Source organism: Arachis ipaensis, chromosome B6, assembly GCF_059453495.1.
Source record: "Arachis ipaensis isolate K30076 ecotype BB chromosome B6, ASM5945349v1, whole genome shotgun sequence".
Taxonomy (NCBI): domain Eukaryota; kingdom Viridiplantae; phylum Streptophyta; class Magnoliopsida; order Fabales; family Fabaceae; genus Arachis; species Arachis ipaensis.
Genome location: NC_142441.1, coordinates 47,134,950 through 47,157,352, shown reverse-complemented (window position 1 = coordinate 47,157,352; position 22,403 = coordinate 47,134,950). Strand labels below are relative to the sequence as shown.

Below are 22,403 nucleotides of genomic sequence, written 5' to 3'. Positions count from 1 at the left end.
AACAAAACAAAACAAAACAAAAGCTTAGCTAAAAGCATTCAATCATTGAACAAATTAAATACCCCATCCAAAATAAGTGATAAAGTCTTACCGACACTAAGATTTGCTGCTATTCTGCATTAAGAAAAGCCGGTGGTGTGTGAAATTTCTCAATGGGGAAAATGTGCTATGGTGTTTGTGCATAACTACATGATGTAATAAATCTAAAAAGTAAAAGAGATAATTATTTAAAGAAGGGAGTAGTTTTTCGCACTTTTGGTGAAACATTTCATATAAGATATTATTAGCCGAAAATACTCTATTTTGAAGAGATGTTAAATTCGAGATTTAGTAAGTTTGTGTTTTAAAAAACAATAAACTTCTGTTTCGAGAAAGTTTATGACAAGAAATACAAAGCAAGAGTTAGTCGAGAATGCTGGTTAATATGTTTGAATAACTACAAGAGAGTATGGACATCGCGGCGGTTTTTTTTTTATTATTAGCGGCGGCAAAATCAAATACCGGCGGTTGAGTAAACCACCCTGGATAGTGGCACGGACAATTGTTTTAGCCGCAGTTTCCAGCAAGTGCTGGTATAACCGCCGCTAAATGGAATGAGTTATTTGCGGCGGTTTTAAACTGCCGCTATTTGAAAAACAGGTTTTAAAAAAAAGTTGTGGCGGTTATGAACCGCTGCAATTCAGCATGCATTTTTTTTTAAAAGAATAGCAGAGGTGTATAACCGCCGTAATCTTCACTGTTATATTAAAAAAATTATTTCTCCACGAAGCTACCTAATTATTCCAGTCCCCATAAATTACTGCATAATAAATTAGTAGAAAATAATATTATAAAATTGATCATTATCTCATTAGAATCCTAAGTGAAAATGTCTCACGAATAACAATGGAAGGAAAACCAAACATAGTAAAAGAATACCAAGAAAGTGCAATAAAACATAATTGACTACAAGAATTCAATAAAACAAAAATAATAAATAAATAAAAAATAGAACAAAAAAGCCATACTCACGGTAGCCACAGCCTTCTCAAGCCAAAGCCTTCCACATGATTCCTCATACTTATCAGGCGTTTGCCAAGCTATGACATGTTTTTGAAGATTAACATTATATACAGTCTACATCTCACTCAAGCAATGAAGACTCACCTGAACTTCTTCATTCTTGAAATGCCGCTGGATGGTTTCCATTATATGATCAGCATGTGAGTACAACTTAGAATAAAATTTGCAGACAACCATGCTATAAATTAATATCAATAAATTGTCCAACTTGGATTAAAAATATAAAGAAGTATATAAAACTTATAACAAGAGCAACAAATAAATTCAAATTAACGGCTCATGCTAATGCAGTATGTCTAACATTACCATAAATTTCACAAACTTCAAATCCTTTCTAACTCAAATAGTAATCCAGTATGTCTAACACTTTGGTCCACTGATTGAATATCAAAACCTGAAAGCAATTGGCAAACACAAATAACCATAACAACTTGGAGAAAATAAAATAATGTATTGAGAAACAATCACATAATTGGTGAACATACTCTGTGTTTCCTTGCAAATAACCTTTCCAACAGCCGTTCAAGCAAAAGAAATTTTTCGTATTGTTTAACTATCTCATTTACAGGAGGATAAATCCCTAAGAAAGCAAAACACAGTTTAGTTGAGAACCATAAAACACCAAACGAATAGAACCTCTAATAGCATGGTACTTATTACATGAACCATCAAAGGCAGACTCATGATGGAAACAAAAAGTTACACTAAAAAAATACAGATATCTCTATCATGGAATTATTCAGAGTTAGTAGCACACATGATGGTTCCAAGAATGCCAATGATAGCCGGAACACCTCTTTCTAAAGCAAATTTCACTTGTGCTTCATGAGAGTCCTTTGGGCAATTAACATTGTAACAACATTTTTCTTAAACAGGTATTCCTTCCAATTAGCAACCTACCATCACCAATAACCATCAAATGAGATAGGATATAACACCTACTGCACATATAGTATAGGAGTTTAAAATTTTGCATGGAAGAATCATTTAGAAGTAGAAGGAACCAAGATAAAAGCTTATAATTAATTATTAAGTGAAAACTTAGAATTCCTTCATTCCAATAAGATGCAGATGAGAAATGCAAGAATAAAACAGAACAAGGAATGTCAACTCATCCCACAACCAGTATTTAAAGCAGTTCTAACCATGCCATTGTCCAGTGGAATAACAGATGCTAATTCATCAATTATAAGCATCAGCTCCTTAGGGAAACTGTGTGCCTCCACCAGAAAACCTGAAACCATTTCCTTCATATTGTATCCAGTTTTGCACAGCCTTTTCCACTGTTAAGCTCTTGTAAGGGGCATTCGCATAAGGAACATAATCACGGCTCTTGGACCGTGTAAATGCCGCATGTTTAATAGAGATTAAAAAAATAAGTATTTAGCACCCAAAATCTCATATAAAAAAACAAGGACTTCATCATCTTTATCTAACTCATCAAAATTAGCATTCAAATCAACTGACAAATTCAATATATATAATCTATTGATATAAAATATGGAGAAAAAAATTACTCCTCAAGTCACCTTTGATTGCTTTAAGTTGTTAATTAAAATATAACTTTCGGTGTTCAATCAATTGACAAATCCAAGAATCCAAATAAAAAGGTAAATAAGAAAACGAAACCCCAGTAATGAAATAAAAAGAAGAAAGAGAAGAACCTGAGATGGTGGTGGTGGCAACAGAGGCCGGAGGCGACTGTGGCAAGAAACTCGTACAGCTGCAGCAAATTTGAACCACGGATAGAGCAGATTTGGCAAAAGAAAGGAAGCAGGGGAGCACTGCTTCGGGGTCAGGACCAGCAGAAGCAGCGCCAATCAAAGCTCATGGAGTAAGGGTTAGGGTTAACAAGATTTGGGGGGCTCATGGAGCAATGGATTTCATAGTAAAATTAGACAAAAATCAATTAGCCAAAATAAAAATTGGACTTGCAACAACACAATTAGTTAGTATAATTAGACAAATTTCAAGAATTCACCTCGTTTTACTGCTCCAGCAATGAAAAAAATAAAATCAATGACCTAGGAGAAAAAAGAAGACAAAATAAGAAAGCGAATACCCAAACAAACAAAGAAAGGAAGAAAGAGCATAACCAGTGATGGACGGTGATGGTGAAAATCTGGCGGCGACATTGAATGAAACAGAAAGAGGGCAAGTTGAGCCCGAACCTTGATGGATTAAAAAAGCCAGGTTAGCGGTGGGTTGTCAAAATCACTGCAAATCACATCATACAACTGCTCTTCTTAAAACCGCAGCCAGAATCGCCGTTAAATTAGAAAATTATAGCGGCTATCAAAACAGACACTAATAATCTGCCGCTATCTTCCGCTTTTGTTGTCGTGAATCGAAGAGTTCAAGTGTCGAAGGTTATTTCTAGCAGTTATTTGTGTTAGACAAAAGGAGCGGGAACAGTTGTTTAAAGGCTAATGAACGTGGAAGTTACATTTCAATCTGATTGGTTGAAGATTCTTATAAGTATGAGAAGACTCGAAAGAACAAGGGTTGGAATCTTTTCAGAAAAAATACTCAAGCACACTCACATCTTAGAAACTTTCTGAGTCTGCCACTACAAGAAAATAAGCTTTCTGCCACGCTTTTAAAGCGTGCCGAAAAGTGCAAAAAAGTGTGCCGATAGCTTTTCGCCACGCTTTTTGAGCTATCGGCACGCTTTTGAAAGGGTCACATCCGCCAGCGTGCCGGTTGCTCTATGGTCACGCTTTTGAAGATCTATCAGCACGCTTTTTTGGTTGGCATGCTTTCATCTCTTGCCACGATTAAAAAACGTGGCCATAGATCTTAACCTATAGGTACGCTTGAGAAGCGTATCGATAAGTGTACATATCGCCACGCTTTTGGAAGCGTGCCCAGTGGGTAGTTTTGGCTACACTTCAAAAGCGTACCGATAGGAAAAGATATGGCTATGCTTTTTAAGCGTGCCAATAGGAGAAAATGTGGCTACGCTTGATAAGCGTGCCTGTTGATGATTACGAGAAGATATGGCTACGCTTAAAAAGCGTGCCAATAGCAAAAAATATGACTATTTAGATAAAAATACTTATGAGTATACTTGTTTATGAATTTTCCTAATTAAACATTGCAAAATTAATATATAATTTTGAATCATAATTTTAATGACTAATTTAAACAATAGAAATTTTTTATATAATTTTAAATTAACTAATCCAACATACATGAACTTTCATCACATTTGTCAAAAAGAAATAAAATTTATTAGTTGAAAAATACAACATACACTAATAGCTAAAATGAGCCCCGCGAATCCCTTTACACCTTGAAAATGTGCCAATCCGATTCAACTGCCATTATTTGAGATGAGAAGAGGGGAAGTACATGCAACCAAAAATTAATTCAGCCTCAAAAGCCCTGATTCATCATATTAATATTCAGGGATAGCTTGGTTAGTTCCTGAGACTCATGATAAATCAAAGGATTCCTGCCCCCTCATTGATTGCATAGAGTAGCTTGTTAGACATAATTTCCTGCCAAGAAAATATGGGGTATTGTAAATCAGTACCGAAAGAAACCTCAATGAGCATGATAATGAATCATCAAATCTATATGATGAATTATACCTTGGTAGAATAAGGTGGAAGATTCAGGTAATTAGCATATGTCATCACACTTGGCAAGTCATTATCTGCTGATTCCAAAGGCCCATTCTCATTAGACGAAGCATTGGCTGCAGTTGACGAAAGTTGCACCCAAACATGTAATCATATGTTAAAAATGTACTTAGTTATTAAAAGAGAAGACCATCTTAGCATATTTAGGCCACCCATTAAACTAAAGATGTAATGAGTTATTAGAGCAAATAATCCACTTGACTTTCATCACAATAAAGTCAGTTAATTGCTAGCCACTAGTATTTTGATAGGCAGGCAGGCAGTCAACCCAGACACCACATTACAAAGAATTTTCTAATAATTTCAAGTAACTGAAAATAGCATCAATCAGGATGAGCATAAAATATAACCTTAAGTAAAAATTTTGAAATGACCAGGATGAGCATAAAAATTTGTGAAAATGATATGTTAAAAACCTGAAATGACCAGAAGAAAGAAACAAGTGACAAGTGTTAAAATTTTGAATTCAAGTAAACTGGAAAAAGAATCCTTAACGAATTTTCCAACTATAGTCCAACTCATCTGTTTGCCTTGTTGACGCAAGCAGTAAAGCACCACCCTCTTAATTCACAAACAATATCAAGACAAGACACATAGATAAGGCTATGTACAGAAAATAACTCATGACATGCTACCTTATTGATGCTATGTATCAGTGAACTCTTAAAGTTCAGAAATAGCAGCAGAGGAAAAAATATTTAATCCTATATAATTTAACCTGTCAAGTTCTCTTTCAGCATGTCTCGGGGATAATTAAAAAAAATTAGTAAAGGGGGAGATAAGAATAGGCCATGATTAAAATAAATAAATATAATACAATTTAATACTATGCACTTCCTAATAACAATCAAAACTCATTTTGAGAATTTAATACCAAACATAATTAATCAAAATTAAAACTCCTTTCTATTGATGAAGACCAGTATCTAACCTGGTTGAATCCTGCTTTAAATGCTTCCATTTGACGTGTGATCCCAGTCTTGACAGTTGCATCAACCACTAAAGATATATACTCCTCCAAATTATTAATGTCAACCTGAAAATTGGTAGAAGGTTAAACTCAATTTGAAAAATATAGTATAACAGAAGCTAAAATCTTTTACTAAGAATCAGATAATTTTCTAAGAGATTTTTTTATGCTTTTCAGATCTCAAAATCTTAGAGGGAGAGGTTAAAACCATCAAATACAAGTCAGTAAAAAAGAGCAAACACATAGCAAATTTGTTTAACCCCATCATTTTGATTAGCATCAAATTTTTTTAACCCCATCATTTCCAACACAGCAAACACAATAGCATTAATAAAGAAAATGGCAGTGCCTAATTTAAGAAAGAAAGTAGAAACACTGAAGGGTGATGTCAAATTTTGCTTTGATAAGCTTACATATATTGCAAGAATTTTTACTTAGAATTTTTTCACTTTATTATTCACATTAGAATTAACATAATATTCATATCCAAATTGAAGTTAGCAACACTTAAGCTTTAATGGCAAAATTTCTATACCCTAAACTATCCGAATTTAATTATAAATTTGAGAAAACTATAAGGACGGACAGTATAATAGTAGAAGAGATTCTAAGAGTAACATACAGTTAAAAAACATATAGTTAAATTACTTACTATAATTTCATTCAATTTATAATTAAATGCTTATAATTTTAAAAGCTTTTAATCTGGTCCCTACTGCTTTGAACAGAACATTTATCTTCAAATTGAGTTTAACTTGTTTATATATAAATATGAACTAAAGAAGCATGCCAATACAAAAATTGATAGGGTATGCTTTCTGTTATTAAGTTGTTGCAGTATTTCAGGCTTCAAGCTTTGCTAATTTTTGTTCCTAACATTTATGATGCAAGCAAATGCTGTTTCGGAACATCACCATGCAAGACACCAATTTGCTACAACTAGAAGAGGACAAAGCACATGAATAGTTATATGTTTAATACGCCCTCTCACGCAAGAGCCTCTTTTAAATTTAAAGGGTGAATTAGTATAGGCCCATTTTTGCCTTATGCTGAAATTCAATCTTTTAGGATAATAAGGATTGAACTTTAGACATTTGGTCATAGAAGATAATATCATCTCATGAATCATAAAACCACTTATTCCAAATTCTTAAATTCTTAGGTAAAGACACAAGAATGACTATATATCTAACAAGCATATTTCAAAGTCTTGCAAAATGCATTGCATAACCTAAATTAAAAAACTTGTAGATCATGACCAAATAGTGGATTAATTGATTAAACAAGACTCAGGATACATATTAGTTACAAAATAATAGTAACAGAAGAGATTGTCTCGAGCATTAGACAATACTTCTTGGCAAGGCAAACTAACACAAAACAGAAATCAACTTCAAACACACCAGTAATTAAAGAAAACTAAAAAGAAACTCATTGCATAAAACCGTCCATACATACCAGGTGCAACAACCACCCAAGAACATGAAATTATGTACAACACAATAATATTAATCAGAATTCATTAGTTCAATAGAACAGAACATTACAGGAGTCTCGACTACTGGTTTAGGAGGAGCATATTCCGGATCGGCAAGCTCTGCAAACTTACTCACAAATTGTGCCATCCCTTGTGAAAAATAAAATAAAGTAAAATAAAAACTACCCCATAAATATCAAACACATGCTACCAAAGAAAGATTAAGCACCAGTTAATGGTGGACATTTTCTTTTCTCCGGAGGAGGCTTATACTCTAAAGGAGGCCTAGGCTCAAAACGATTCAATATATTCACTGTGAGACCAGTTGGGCGACTCTGTCCAATCTGCTCAATAAAGAAATAGTTAAAACTTAAAAATGGTACAAAAAAAATTTCTGCAACCGAGAAATCGTATACAGACTTAGTCACATGTTGAAATCTAGGGCATTGAGGAAACAAATTTTATTATCTCTAGAAATGTCTTCAACATAAAAAATCAAGGCAAAGAAATAATGGAGTTATTATGTGTGATGAAGGTAAATCTTGATGGAAGAGTTTACCAGCTTGAGCTGAAGAACGTTGGCGCGGTTCTGGGCTTTGGTGCGGGCCTGAACGGCAGCGTTTTGGTTGCGCATGAGAGGATCATTGCTGTAGTCTCCCATGGATGAGGCTGAAAAGGAACGAAGGAGACCGAACGGAGAGTAACAGGGAGAAGCAACGGACTGAGAGATAACAAAGAAAAAAACAGAAAAACAGAGAGCAAAGAGAGGTGTGGCGAACCCAGACAGAGGCGAGCAGCTTTCCGAGCAGAACGGCGAGAGGGACGACAAGCAAAACAGCAAGAGAAATGGCATTCAAGGACGAACCTGGTTGTGATCTTGAGCTCGAAGGGTGGCGACGGTGAGATAGATGGCGGCATGATGGAGGTTAGGGTTTTCTGGGTACGGTGATAAAGGCTGGGTGAGACGAAGGCGATGAAGGCTAGGTGAGATGAAGGGCAGTGATGAAGATGACGATGAACGAGGAAGGAAGCTATATGAAACTAGTGTTCGAGAGTGAAGGCTGCTGGGTTCAACGATGAACGACGAAGGAAGCTCAACGATGATGGCGATGAAGGCTGCTGGGTTCGAGAGTGAAGATGAAGTGATGTCACTGTATGTTTAGGGTTTGAAAGTGAATTTTAGGGTTAAAAGTGAATTTGGTAATAATAAGAAACTAGTGTGTTGTTGTTATCATCTTTAGGGTTAAAATTTGAAAACTTAGAAAAAAAGTTAAGTGTGAAAAAGAATAAGTGGGAAACTAAATTTTAGGAGAGGGAACTCTATCGGCACGTTTTTTTACGGTGCCAAAATAAACACAGTATAGCCACGCTTTTAAAGCGTGCCAATTTCCCTCTATCAAGTGTGACAAAAAAGTGTGGCCAAATTTTAAATCAGTGGCCACCGTCGTAAAAGCGTGCCGATTTTCCTCTATGGCCACCCTTTTTAAGTGTGGCAATAAAAAAGCGTGGCCAAATTTCAAATAAGTGGCCACCCTCGTAAAAGCGTGCTGATTTCCCTCTATGGCCATGCTTTTCAAGCGTGAAAAAAAAAGTGTGGCCAAATCACAAATCAGTGGCCACCCTCGCAAAAGCGTGGCAAAAAAAAGTGTGCCGACAGACCTTTTTTCTTGTAGTGTGCCTCGAGTTACTCTTTGTAGGGTTCGTTCCATTGTTTTTACATTTTCATTTACATTTTCTGTTGTCTTTTTTCTTTGCAAATTTACTTTTCAAAGCAACGTTTAATTTCCGTGTTCAATTATACATTTCAGTACTTTAATTTCAATTTCAAAAGCCCTTTGATTTGATCGAAGGCACTTTATTGCTTTCATTTAAATTCAATGCAATTTATTCCAGTTCTAGTCAATTTATTTTCAAAATTGCTTTGTTTATCCTTCAGATTTCCTTTTTATTTTAATCAATCGAAAGGTCCTTTTATACACTTTTAGATAATTGGTACTCACAAAGAGGAGTAGGTTTCACTCCTAGACCTTAGATATCGAACCACTTTCGATTTGTTAAAAATTGACAAAACAAATTGGCATGCCCAGTGGGACAGTTTAAAAATTCAAGTGTGTCAAATGGTTATATGTTGTCATAGTGTATGCAATTGAGAAGTGGAAGAATCGTACACATGACAGACGAGGTTTCGAATGTTAATGGTGGTTCATCCATAATTGATAGTGCACCTATATTTGCACAATCTTCGGACGTGACTTCACGTCTGGAAGGAAATATAGTGAGTGAAAGTATAGTGGTTACTAGTTTTCAAACAGGGATTAATGGACGTAATACATGCCCACATGGTAACACATTACAAACTCAACCCCTGGTAACCACTGGTTGGCCTCCTTATGGCCTTCCTCTAGGGTATACACCACCAGTAGGTGGTTTTGCTCCTCTAATTTGATTTGGAGGTACAGTTGGGGTGAATAATGTTTGATTGTCACAACCACATCCTGAGTATTCTCGGGATTATAATTTGGGTTATACATCGAATGTTTCTAATTCAATGGCAGTATTTCGACAACTTGTAGAAGAAAGTCATTATGATTTGGTTAACTTGTTAACCCAACAAATGACTACAATCTTGAATCCTTTGATGGCAGATCATGAGATGAAGTTTGAGTGTCTTGCTAGGCAAGTAGAGCGGATTGCTCAAATTGTTGATTATGATGAGGGTGAGAGACAAAATGTAGGAGGAAACCATGAGGAGTGTTTAATCCTAAGATAATTACAAAATTTGCAGGAGAAGTTGGCGAATCAATTACTGAGTATATTGCCAGATTTTTAGTCGAAATAAAAAATCTGTTTAATGACTAGAATTTGAAAATGAAGTTTTTTCCTTCTTTGCTAACGAAGAATGCATTTACTTGGTTTTCAAATCTTAGGCCTAATTCGATGACGACTTGGACACAGTTAGAGAGTGCTTTCCATGCTCACTTTTATAGAGGAGAGTTAAATGTAGCGGTTACCGATCTAGTGGCTTTGAAACGTGATGATGGAGAGTCAATTGATGATTACATGATTTGTTTCAAAAACGCTTGAAGTTTTATGTTATGTGTCTCTTCCTGAGAGTGAAGTAGTGAAAATAGCAACTATAGGACTAGGTTTTTATATGCGTCGAAAGTTGCTTAATGTTCATATACCTGATTTGGCTCATTTGGATGAAAGGGTGCGTCAGGTAGAAATAGTTAGAAAAAAAATATAAGAATGATGAGAGAAAGATGAAAAGTAAGTTTTTTCTCGAAAAGAGAAGGTATCATATGTAGCAATGGAATCCTCGAGTGAGAAATCTGATTTAGAAGCATAAGTCGATTTGGTTAAACTACAGAAAGAACCGCCTTATGCTTGTTCTTTACTTAGGAAGATCCCAAATAGTGATAGATCGAGTGACTCAAAACATAAGAGTGGGAAAAAATATAGTTTTGATATTTCAAAATCGGATCAAATATTCAATGTGTTGCTTAAAGATAAACAGCTAGTTTTACTTGAAGGTAGAACTTTGCTTTCGATAAAAGATTTAAACGGGAAACCTTACTGTATGTTTCATCAAGCAACTAGCCATTCGACTAATAATTATGTCTATTTTAGGGACTTGATACAAGAAGCAATCATGGCAGGGCGGTTGAAATTTGATGATGGAAAGAAAGAGATGAAGGTTGATTCTGATCCCTTTGATGATGGGGTCAGTTTTGCTAAACCATGCTTTGGCGTAAATATGGTTGGCTTTACTTATGATTTAGAAACTGCCTTGGGAGACTTTGAGTCTAATGTTCGAGCGGTTTACCCTAGAGTGGGTGATGGGCTGTTGGAATTCTTAATACAACAAAAATTGAAAGATCGGAATGTATCTCTGCGTCTTTGATGTAATGCAGTTTTTAACGCTGAGGCTGTAACAATATTCGAGAAGGAAAAAATGAAGAAAGAATTCACCCACAAAGAAGAATAGGTTAGACAAAGGCAACCAAATCGAAGAATAGAGGGATGGAGTTCTGGTGGCCCTCGAAGAAGTCATGCTGCACCTCTGAGCCGTTCACAGGCGTTAGGTGTCCAATGGATACGAAATTACAAAGAATTTCATAATAGGGATGCCCAATACAGGCGAAATCCACAATGGGGCCATCGAGGTCCTCCTCGTGGTCGTTGGTGCACGAAATTGACTCTACAATATTCGCACAGATAGACCAGCAAGTGCACTGGGTCGTCCAAGTAATACCTCAGGTGAGTGAGGGTCGATCCCACGGAGATTGTTAGTTTGAACAAGCAATGGCTATCTTGTAGGTCTTAGTCAGGTGGATAGAAAATATAGTTGTTGTGGAAAACGCATAAAAATAGGATAAAGATAGAATTACTTAAGTGGTGTGAAATCAATGATAAGAGAGCAGTTGAGGCTTCGGAAATACTTCTTCCTTCTGGATCAACTTTTTTCACCGTCTAGTTCAACTTCTAATGATTCATTCCATGGCAGGCTGTAAGTGACTAACGCCAGGTCAGTGGTCATTAATCTTTTTTGCTTCAGATCAAATGCCAGGTCAATGGTCATCCAATCTGAACGGGGGTGAAGCTCTAGCAGTCCATTCCCTTGGGGATCCTACTCAAAGTGCCACAGACAAGGTTGGATCTTCCAGATCAGAGAATGCTGCTCCATTGATTCTAGCCTATACCACAAAGGCCCTAATCGCCCCGTACCTCGGCTTAACTGATGTCTCCAAGTCCTCAACGAAGTCATGGATTAGCCGTCTAAGAGATGTATAATCAAGCTTGTGGTTCAGTGCTATCCCGTCAACGACTCGCAAGAACCCATGTAGAATGGGGATGACAATCAAGTTACATTCCCAATTCATTAGGATGAAGAAAGAAGATACATCTTAGAATAGAATCAAGCATAGATTGAAATAGAATAGTGATATTATTAATCCATAAGAATCAGTAGAGCTCCTAACCTTAACCTAGGAGGTTAGTGACACATAGCTTACAGAAAAGTAATGAAAGATTCGAATGGGCAAAGATCTCTAACAAGGGTGATCTTTGTTCTATATATACTAGTCTAGCAACTAAGGATTACAGAAATAGGTAAACTAGGTTGATAGTGCAAAAATCCACTTCTGGGGCCTACTTGGTGAGTGTTTGGGCTGAGCTAAGGGTGACTCCACGAGCTAGTACCCTATTTGAGCATTGAACGCCAGCTTTGGACTCCTTTTTGGGCGTTGGATGCCAGCTGCTCCCTTTTGGGTGTCCAATGCTAGCAAGAGGGTGAAGTACTGGTGTTGAACGCCAGTTTTGGACCTTCATGTACAGAGCAAAGTATAGACTATTATATATTTCTGAAAAGCCTTGATGTTAGCTTTCCAATGTTGTTGAGAACGTGCCATTTGGACTTCTGTAGCTCCAAAAATGCTCCTTCGAGTGCACAGAGGTCAGAATCTGACAGCATCTGCCGTCCTTTCTTTGTCTCTGACTCAGACGTTTCCAAAGCTTCTCAATTTCAGCCAGAATTTACCTAAAATCATCAGAAAACACAACAACTCAAAGTAGAATCCAAAAATTTGAATTTTGCACTAAACCCTATGAAAATATAATAAAACTTAAATAAAACATAATAAAAATTATATGAAAATGATGCCAAAAAGCATATAAAATATCCGCTAATCAGAATACCAAACTTAAACTGTTGCTTGTCCCCAAGCAACCAAAAACAAGTAGGATTAAAAGAAGAGAAGGATACAATAAATCTCAGAGTTTTCAATAAAGCTCAGCTTCAATTAGATGAGCAGGACTAGTAACTATTCACTTCTAAATAGTTTTGGCATCTTACTTTCCTCTAAAGCTCAGAATAATTGGCATTTTTAGGAACTTAGAATCCAGATGATATTATTGACTCTCCTAGTTTAGTTCTTTGATTCTTGGACACAACTTCTTTTGAGTCTTGGCCGTGACCCTAAGCGCTTTGTTTTTCAGTATTACCACCGGATACATAAACGCCATAGACACTTAATTGGGTGAACCCTTTAGGATTGTGATTCAGCTTTGCTAGAATCCCCAGCCAGTGGTGTCCATAGTTCTTAAGTACACTCTTTTGCTTTGGATCACGACTTTAACTGCTCAGTCTCAAGCTTTTCACTTGACACCTTCACACCACAAGCATATAGTTAGGGGAGCAACTCATTTGAACTGTTTAGGCTAAGATTTTGTTTCTTTTAGGCTCTCCTAACCATTGTTGCTCAAAGCCTTGGATCCTTGCTCTTGCCTTTTGGTTTAAAGAGCTATTGGCTTTTTCTTTTTCTTTTTTTTTTCTGCTTTTTTTTTTCGCTTCTTTCCTTTTGCTCCTTTTTTTTGCTTCAAGAATCAATTTTTTGGATTTTTCAGATTACCAATAATACTTCTCTTTTTTCATCATTCTTTCAAGAGCCAACATTCTTAACTCCAACATCAAATATGCACTATTCATTCATACATTCAGAAAGTAAAAGCAATGCCACCACATCAAGATAATTGAACTATTCTTATGATATAACTCGAAATTCATGTATCTCCCTATTCTTTTTCAAATAAAATTTTCTTTCAAGCAAGGTGAGAGATATGTGGAATATTTCATAGCTTTAAGACATGAATAAAGATGATCATGCACTAGAAATAGACAATAAGATAAAATACATGGAAAACAGAAAAAATAACATAGGTAACAGGGGATTAAGGGAACAGATCCACCTTAGTGACGGCGGCTACTGCTTCCTCTAGAGAATCCAATGGAGCGCTTGATTTTTTCTATGTCACGCCCTTGTCTCTGTTGCTCTTCTCTCATAGCTCTTTGATATTCTCTTATTTCATGGAGGATGGTAGAGTGCTCTTGGTATCCCATCCTCAGCTGATCCATGTTGGAGCTTAATTCTCCTAGAAAAGTATTCAGTTGATTCCAATAGCCTTGGGAAGGAAAATGCATCCCTTGAGGCATCTCAGGAATTTCTTGTTGAGGCAGCTCCACATGCTCTTGCTGTGGTTCATGTGCCGGCTCTCTAACATGCTCCATCCTTCTTTTAGTGATGGACTTGTCTTCCTCAATGGGGATGTCTCCTTCTATGTCAATTCCAGCTAAATTGCATAAGTGACATATAAGGTGAGGGAATGCCAACTTGGCTTGAGTGGAGGTCTTTTCTGCCACCTTGTACAATTCTTGAGGTATTACCTCATACACCTCCACTTCATCCCCAAGCATGATACAGTGAATCATGATGGCTCGATCAATGGTCACTTCTGACCGATTGCTAATAGGGATGATAGAGCATTGGATGAATTCCAGCTATCCTCTAGCTACTGGCTTAAGGTCAAGCCTTCTTAGTTGGATAGGCTTGCCATAAGCATCCTTTCTCCATTGTGCTCCTTCCACACAAATGTCTGATAGAAATTGGTCCATCCTTTGATTAAAATTTACTCTTCTAGTGTAAGGATGTGGGTCTCCTTGTATTACTGGCAAATAGAGCGCCAACCTTACACTTTCTAGGCTGAAATCCAAGAGGCTTCGTCGGACCATGGTGCTCAATTTTTGGTGGTTGGGTTCACGCTTGTATCATGATGTTTAATGACCCATGCATTAGCATAGAACTCTTATACCATCAAGATTCCAACTTCCGGGATAGGATTGCTTAGAACATCCCAACCTCTCCTCCGGATTTCTTATCGGAGCTTTGGGTACTCATTATTTTTGAGCCTAAAGGGGACTTCAGGAATCACCCTCTTCTTTGCCACTACTTCATAGAAGTAGTCTTGATGAGCTTTGGTGATGAATCTTTCCATCTTCCAAGGTTTGGAGGTAGAAGCAATAGCTTTCCCTTTCCTCTTTCTAGAGGATTCTCCGACTTTGGGTGCCATCAGTGTTAATGGAAAGAAAAAAGCAAGGCTTTTTCAATACCAAACTTAAAATCTTTGCTCGTCCTCGAGCAAAAAAATGGAAGAAAAGAGTAGAAGAAGAATTGAATAGGTGGAGAGGGAGGGAGAGATGGGCTCGCATGTGAGAGGGAATTGGGTGGCAAATTTTTGAATTTTAAGTGGTGGGGGTTGGTGGTAGTTATGATGGTTTTAGGAAGAGATATGGATGTGATTGGTTGAGGGTTTATGGGGAGGAGTATGTAGGGAAAAGTGAAAGTAAGAGAAAGAAGAAGGTGGAGATTCTGTGGGACCCACTAGTCCTGAGGGGCTAGGGTATTCGAATTCCCTGCTCCCTTGTGGGCGTTGAACTCCCAGCTCCTGCTCCTTGCTAGCGTTCAACCCCAGCTTCATGCTCCTCATAGGGCATTGGACGCCCATAGAAGACCTCCTTCCTGGCGTTCAACACCAGGTCTTGCCTCCATTGGGGCATTGAACGCCCAGTAATGCTGCTCTTCTTGGGCGTTGAATGCCCATTTGGGATACCCTGTGTGCTGTTCAATGCCATCTTGGCTACTCTCTTTGGGCGTTGAACGCCCATTCTTGCCCCCTTGTCTGGCGTTCAGCGCCAGCAAGGTACCTGCTCTAGGGTGTTCTGTTTCTAGTTCTGACTGTTTTTGTTTCTGTTCTAACTACTGCTCATGATCGTAAACATAAAGAAATAATTTTGTAAAGTAACTGATATAACTTAAATAAACTTAAAGAAAAACAAGAAAACTCTAATTATTGATGGGTTGCCTCCCAACAAGCACTTCTTTAACGTCACTAGCTTGACGGTGAGCTCCTTTACGGAGTGAAATAGGGGCTCAGAATTTTGCAATTTATAGTGAGCTTCTTGCCTGTGCTTTCATGGATGAGTTCCACAATTTCTAAACACAGGATCTTATTCACAGTATGTGGAATGATTGGGTTGTTGATGAGCGGATAATTTATACGCTTTTTGGTATTGTTTTTAGTATGTTTTTAGTAGGATCTAGTTACTTTTAGGGATGTTTTTATTAGTTTTTATGTTAAATTCACATTTCTGGACTTTACTATGAGTTTGTGTATTTTTATGTGATTTCAGGTATTTTCTGGCTGAAATTGAGGGGCCTGAGCAAAAATCAGATTCAGAGGTTGCAGAAGGACTGCAGATGCTGTTGGATTCTGACCTCTCTGCACTCAAAGTGGATTTTCTGGAGCTAAAGAACTTCAAATGGAGCGCTCTCAATTGCTTTGGAAAGTAGACATCCAGGGATTTCCAGAAATATATAATAGTCCATACTTTGAATAAGGATTGACGACGTAAACTGGCGTTCAACGCTAGTTTCATGCTGCAGTCTGGCGTCCAGCGCCAGAAACAAGTTGCAAAGTGGAGTTAAACGCCAGAAACACGTCACAAACTGGCGTTCAACTCCAAGAATGACCTCTCCACGTGTAAACTTCAATCTCAGCCCAAGCACACACCAAGTGGGCCCTGGAAGTGGATTTCTACATCATTTACTCAATTCTGTAAACCCTAGTAACTAGTTTAGTATAAATAGGGAATCTTATGATTTTTAGAAAAAAACTTTGGATCATATTGATCACGTTTGGGGGCTGGCCATTCGGCCATGCCTGGACCTTCATCACTTATGTATTTTCAACGGTAGAGTTTTTGCACTCCATAGATTAAGGTGTGGAGCTCTGCTGTTCCTCATGATTTAATGCAAAGTACTACTGTTTTTCTATTCAATTCAACTTATTCCACTTCTAAGATATCCATTCGCACCCAAGAACATGATGAATGTGATGATTATGTGACGCTCATCATCATTCTCACTTATGAACGCGTGCCTGACAAACACTTTCCGTTCTACATGCAAACAAGCTAGAATGAGTATCTTTTAGATATCTAATACAGAGGACCGAGTCTAAGATATTAGAATCTTCATGGTATAAGTTAGAACCCATGGATGGCCATTCCTGAGATCCGGAAAGTCTAAACCTTGTCTGTGGTATTCCGAGTAGGATCTGGGAAGGGATGGTTGTGACGAACTTCAAACTCGCGAGTGCTGGGCATAGTGACAGACGAAAAAGGAGGGTGAATCCTATTTCAGTATGATCGAGAACCTCCAGATGATTAGCCGTGCCGTGACAGAGCATTTGGACCTTTTTCACATAGAGGATGGGATGTAGCCATTGACAACGGTGATGCCTTACAGAAAGCTTGCCATGGAAAGGAGTAGGAATGATTGGATGAAGACAGCAGGAAAGCAGAGGTTCAGAGGAACGAAAACATCTCTATACGCTTATCTGAAATTCTCACCAATGATTTACATAAGTATTTCTATCTTTATTTTCTGTTTATTTATTATTATTATTCGAAAACTCCATAACCATTTGTTATCCGCCTGACTGAGATTTACAAGATGACCATAGCTTGCTTCATACCAACAATCTCCGTGGGATCGACCCTTACTCACGTAAGGTTTTATTACTTGGACGACCCAGTGCACTTGCTGGTTAGTTGTATCGAAGTTGTGAATGAAAAATGATTTGTTAAGACGTGCGTACTGAGTTTTTGGCGCCGTTGCCTGAGATCACAATTTTGTGCACCAAGTTTTTGGCGCCGTTGCCGGGGATTGTTTGAGTTTGGACAACTGACGGTTCATCTTGTTGCTTAGATTAGGTAACTTTCTTTTTGTTTTCTTCTAAAAAAAAAAGGGTATGCTGAAGTATGGCTAGCCATCAAGCTTTAGACTAACCTGGTATGATTCCTGGAATCTTGATTGAGGACTTTGAATTCATTGCTTCTTTTTCCCTATATGTTTTCAAAAAAATAAAAATATACAAAAATTCAAAAAAATTAATAAAATCATAAAAATAAAAAATATTTTATGTTGTTTGTTTGAGTCTTGAGTCAATTTTTAAGTTTGGTGTCAATTGCATATTTTTTTTTCCTAAAAATTTTCGAAAATTCATGCATTCATAGTGTTCTTCATGATCTTCAAGTTGTTCTTGGTAAGTCTTCTTGTTTGATCTTCAAATTTTCTTGTTTTGTGTCTTTTCTTGTTTTTCATATGCATTTTCAATTTGTTAGTGTCTGAAGTTTGCAAATTTCTAAGTTTGGTGTCTTGCATGTTTTTCTTTTCTTAGAAATTTTCAAAAATAAGTCTTGATGTTCATCTTGATCTTCAAAGTGTTCTTGGTGTTCATCTTGACATTCATAGTATTCTTGCATGCATTCATTGTTTTAATCTAAAATTCTCATGCATTGAGTCTTTTTCATGTTTTTCTCTTTCTTCATTAAAAATTCAAAAAAATAAAAAAAACATCTTCCCCCTTTTCTTCTCATAAATTCGAAAATTTGAGTTGACTTTTTCAAATCTTTTTAAAATTTAGTTGTTTCTTATGAGTCAAATCAAATTTTCAATTTAAAAATCTTATCTTTTTCAAAAGCTTTTTCAAAAATCATATCTTTTTTCAATTTTCTTATTTATTTTTGAAAATTCTAAAAATATTTTTCAAAAATCTTTTTCTTAATTTTATATCATATTTTCGAAAATATCATCAACAATTAATGTTTTGATTCAAAAATTTCAAGTTTGTTGCTTTCTTGTTAGGAAAGATTCAAACGTTAAGTTCTAAAATCATATCTTGTGATTTCTTGTGAATCAAGTCATTAATTGTGATTTTAAAAATCAAATCTTTTTCAAAACTAATTTCATATCATATCTTTTTCAAAAAATTGATTTTAAAATATCTTTTCTAACTTCTTATCTTCTTATCTTTTCAAAATTGATTTTCAAATCTTTTTTCAACTAACTAATTGAGTTTTTTTGTTTGTTTCTTATCTTTTTCAAAATCACCTAACTAATCTTCTCTCTCTAATTTTCGAAAATTACCTTCCTCTTTTTCAAAATTCTTTTAATTAACTAATTATTTCAATTTTTAATTTTAATTTTATTTCATTCCTAATTTTTAAAAATTACTAACCTTTTTCAAAAACTATTTTCGAAATCTAACTTTCAATTTTAATTTTTATCTTAATTAAATTTCGAAATTCTCTCTCTCATCTCCTTCTATTTATTTATTCATCTACTAATACTTCTCTCCCATCCAAAAATTTGAACACCACCTCCCTCTCTGTGTTCGAGTTTTTCCTCTTCTCTTCTTTACATTACATTCTTTTTTTCTTCTACTCACACAAAGGAACCTCTCTCTACTGAGGCAAAGAGGATCCCTATTATTTTCTATTTTCTTCTTTTTCATATGAGCAGGAGCAAGGACAAGAACATTCTTGTTGAAGCAGATCCTGAACCTGAAAGGACTCTAAAAAGGAAACTAAGAGAAGCTAAAATACAACAATCCAGAGACAACCTTACAGGAATTTTTGAACAGGAAGAGGAGACGGCAGCCAAAAATAATAATAATGCAAGGAGGATGTTTGGTGACTTTACTGTACCTAATTCCAATTTACATGGAAGAAGCATCTCCATTCCTGCCATTGGAGCAAACAATTTTGAGCTGAAACCTCAATTAGTTTCTCTGATCCAACAGAACTACAAGTTTCATGGACTTCCATCTGAAGATCCTTTTCAGTTCTTAACTGAGTTCTTGCAGATCTGTGATACTGTTAAGACCAATGGGGTTGACCCTGAATTCTACAGGCTCATGCTTTTCCCTTTTGCTGTAAGAGACAGAGCTAGAATATGGTTGGACTCTCAACCCAAGGATAGCCTGACTCTTGGGATAAGCTGGTCACGGCTTTCTTAGCCAAGTTCTTTCCTCCTCAAAAGCTGAGTAAGCTTAGAGTGGATGTTCAAACCTTCAGACAGAAAGAAGGTGAATCCCTCTATGAAGCTTGGGAGAGATATAAGCAACTGACCAAAAAGTGTCCTTCTGACATGCTTTCAGAATGGACCATCCTGGATATATTCTATGATGGTCTGTCTGAATTAGCTAAGATGTCATTGGATACTTCTGCAGGTGGATCCATTCACCTAAAGAAAACACCTGCAGAAGCTCAAGAACTCATTGACATGGTTACTAATAACCAGTTCATGTACACTTCTGAGAGGAATCCTGTGAGTAATGGGATGCCTCAGAAGAAGGGAGTTCTTGAAATTGATACTCTGAATGCCATATTGGCTCAGAATAAAATATTGACTCAGCAAGTCAATATGATTTCTTAGAATCTGAATGGAATGCAAGCTGCATCCAACAGTACTCAAGAGGCATCTTCTGAAGAAGAAGCTTATGATCTTGAGAACCCTGCAATAGTAGAGGTAAATTATATGGGTGAACCTTATGGAAACACCTATAACCCCTCATGGAGAAATCACCCAAATTTCTCATGGAAGGATCAACAAAATCATCAACAAGGCTTTAATAATGGTGGAAGAAACAGGTTTAACAGTAGTAAACCTTTTCCATCATCCACTCAGCAACAGACAGAGAATTCTGAGCAGAATCCATCTAGCTTAGCAAATTTAGTCTCTGATCTATCTAAGGCCACTCTGATTTTCATGAATGAAACAAGGTCATCCATTAGAAATTTGGAGGCACAAGTGGGCCAGCTGAGTAAGAAAATCACTGAAATCCCTCCTAGTACTCTCCCAAGCAATACAGAAGAGAATCCAAAGAGAGATTGCAAGGTCATTGATATAACCATCATGGCCGAATCCAAGGAGAAAGGGGAGGACGTGAATCCCAGTGAGGAAGACCTCCTGGGACATCTAGTGATCAACAAGGAGTTCCCCTTTGAGGAACCAAAAGAATCTGAGGCTCATCTAGAGATCATAGAGATTCCATTAAACCTCCTTATGCCCTTCATGAGCTCTGATGAGTATTCCTCTTCTGAAGAGAATGAGGATGTTACTGAAGAGCAAGTTGCCAAGTTCCTTGGTGCAATCATAAAGCTAAATGCCAAGTTATTTGGTAATGAGACTTGGGGAGATGAACCTCCCCTGTTCACCAATGAACTAAATGCATTGGATCAACTGAGATTGCCTAAGAAGAAACAGGATTTTGGAAAATTCCTAATACCTTGTACCATAGGCACCATGACCTTTGAGAAGGCTATATGTGACCTTGGGTCAGGAATAAACCTCATGCCACTCTCTGTAATGGAGAAACTTAGAATCTTTGAGGTACAAGCTGCTAGAATCTCATTAGAGATGGCAGACAATTCCAGAAAACAGGCTTATGGACAAGTAGAGGACATGTTAGTAAAGGTTGAAGGCCTTTACATCCCTGCTGATTTCATAATCCTAGATACTGGGAAGGATGAGGCTGAATCCATCATCCTTGGAAGACCCTTCCTAGCCACAGCAAGAGCTGTGATTGATGTGGACAGAGGAGAATTGATCCTTCAACTAAATAAGGACAACCTTGTATTTAAAACTCAAGGATCTCTCTCTATAACCATGGAGAGGAAGCATGAAAAGCTTCTCTCACTACAGAGTCAACCAGAGCCCCCACAGTCAAACTCTAAGTTTGGTGTTGGGAGGCCACAACCAAACTCTAAGTTTGGTGTTGAACTCCCATATCCAAACTCTAAGTTTGGTGTTGGGAAGTCTCAACAATGCTCTGAACATCTGTGAGGCTCCATGAGAGCCCACTGTCAAGCTATTGACATTAAAGAAGCGCTTGTTGGGAGGCAACCCAATTTTTATTTATCTAATTTTATTTTCATTCTTATTGTTCTTTCATGTTTTCTTAGGTTCATGATCATGTGGAGTCACAAAATAAATAGAAAAATTAAAAACAGAATAAAAAACAGCAGAAAAAAAATCACACCCTGGAGGAAGGGCTTACTGGTGTTTAAACGCCAGTAAGGAGCATCTGGCTGGCGTTCAACGCCAGAACAGAGCATGGATCTGGCGTTGAACGCCAGAAACAAGCAGCATCTTGGCGTTCAGACGCCAGGAATGCACACTGAGAAAAGCTGGCGCTGAACGCCAGAAACAAGCATAGAACTGGCGTTCAACGCCAGAAACATGCTGCATCTGGGAGTTGAACGCCCAGAACAAGCATCAATTCGGCGTTTAAACGCCAGAATTGCATGCAAAGGCATTTTACATGCCTCAATGGTGCAAGGATGTAAATCCTTGACACCTCAGGATCTGTGGACTCCACAGGATCATCTCAGCATCTGTGGACCCCACAGGATCCCCACCTACCTCCACTCATACTCTCCCCTCTTCTCATTCATCCTCTCTTCCCAATAAACACCTTTTCCCAAAACCCTTCACCAATCACCTCAATCTCTCTCTCTTCCCTATTACCCATTCACCACTCACATCCATCCACTCTTCCCCATAAA

At 37.2% G+C, this 22,403-nt stretch overlaps 1 protein-coding gene, 1 long non-coding RNA gene and 1 other non-coding gene across 5 annotated transcripts; all 3 read right to left on the bottom strand.

The window, feature by feature from the left end:
- Positions 1–878: 878 nt before the first annotated feature.
- Positions 879–3,071, bottom strand: LOC110263311 (uncharacterized). 2 transcript variants are annotated; one of them, XR_015886106.1, is made up of 4 exons: positions 2,727–3,071; positions 2,208–2,394; positions 1,548–1,958; positions 879–1,456 (listed from the first exon to the last, which is right to left on the bottom strand). It is a non-coding gene; the product is annotated as an uncharacterized LOC110263311 (long non-coding RNA). The 2 variants fall into 2 exon arrangements; XR_002348724.2 differs by having other exon boundaries at positions 2,208–3,071.
- Positions 3,072–4,193: 1,122 nt separating this feature from the next.
- On the bottom strand, positions 4,194–8,350 carry LOC107648395 (uncharacterized). Of its 2 annotated transcripts, XM_088489290.1 has the most exons (7): positions 7,936–8,350; positions 7,716–7,825; positions 7,386–7,500; positions 7,227–7,306; positions 5,641–5,745; positions 4,659–4,765; positions 4,194–4,565 (listed from the first exon to the last, which is right to left on the bottom strand). In XM_088489290.1, exons 1-6 carry the CDS (start codon positions 8,072–8,074, stop codon positions 4,703–4,705), a joined length of 612 nt encoding a protein of 203 aa, XP_088345416.1. In that variant the 5' UTR covers positions 8,075–8,350; the 3' UTR covers positions 4,194–4,565; positions 4,659–4,702. The 2 variants fall into 2 exon arrangements, with proteins under 2 accessions (XP_088345416.1, XP_020960111.1); XM_021104452.2 differs by having other exon boundaries at positions 7,716–8,350.
- An 11,531-nt stretch (positions 8,351–19,881) lies between these two features.
- LOC148555431 (small nucleolar RNA R71) lies at positions 19,882–19,989 on the bottom strand. The gene has a single exon (XR_015887597.1). It is a non-coding gene; the product is annotated as a small nucleolar RNA R71 (small nucleolar RNA).
- Positions 19,990–22,403: the final 2,414 nt, after the last annotated feature.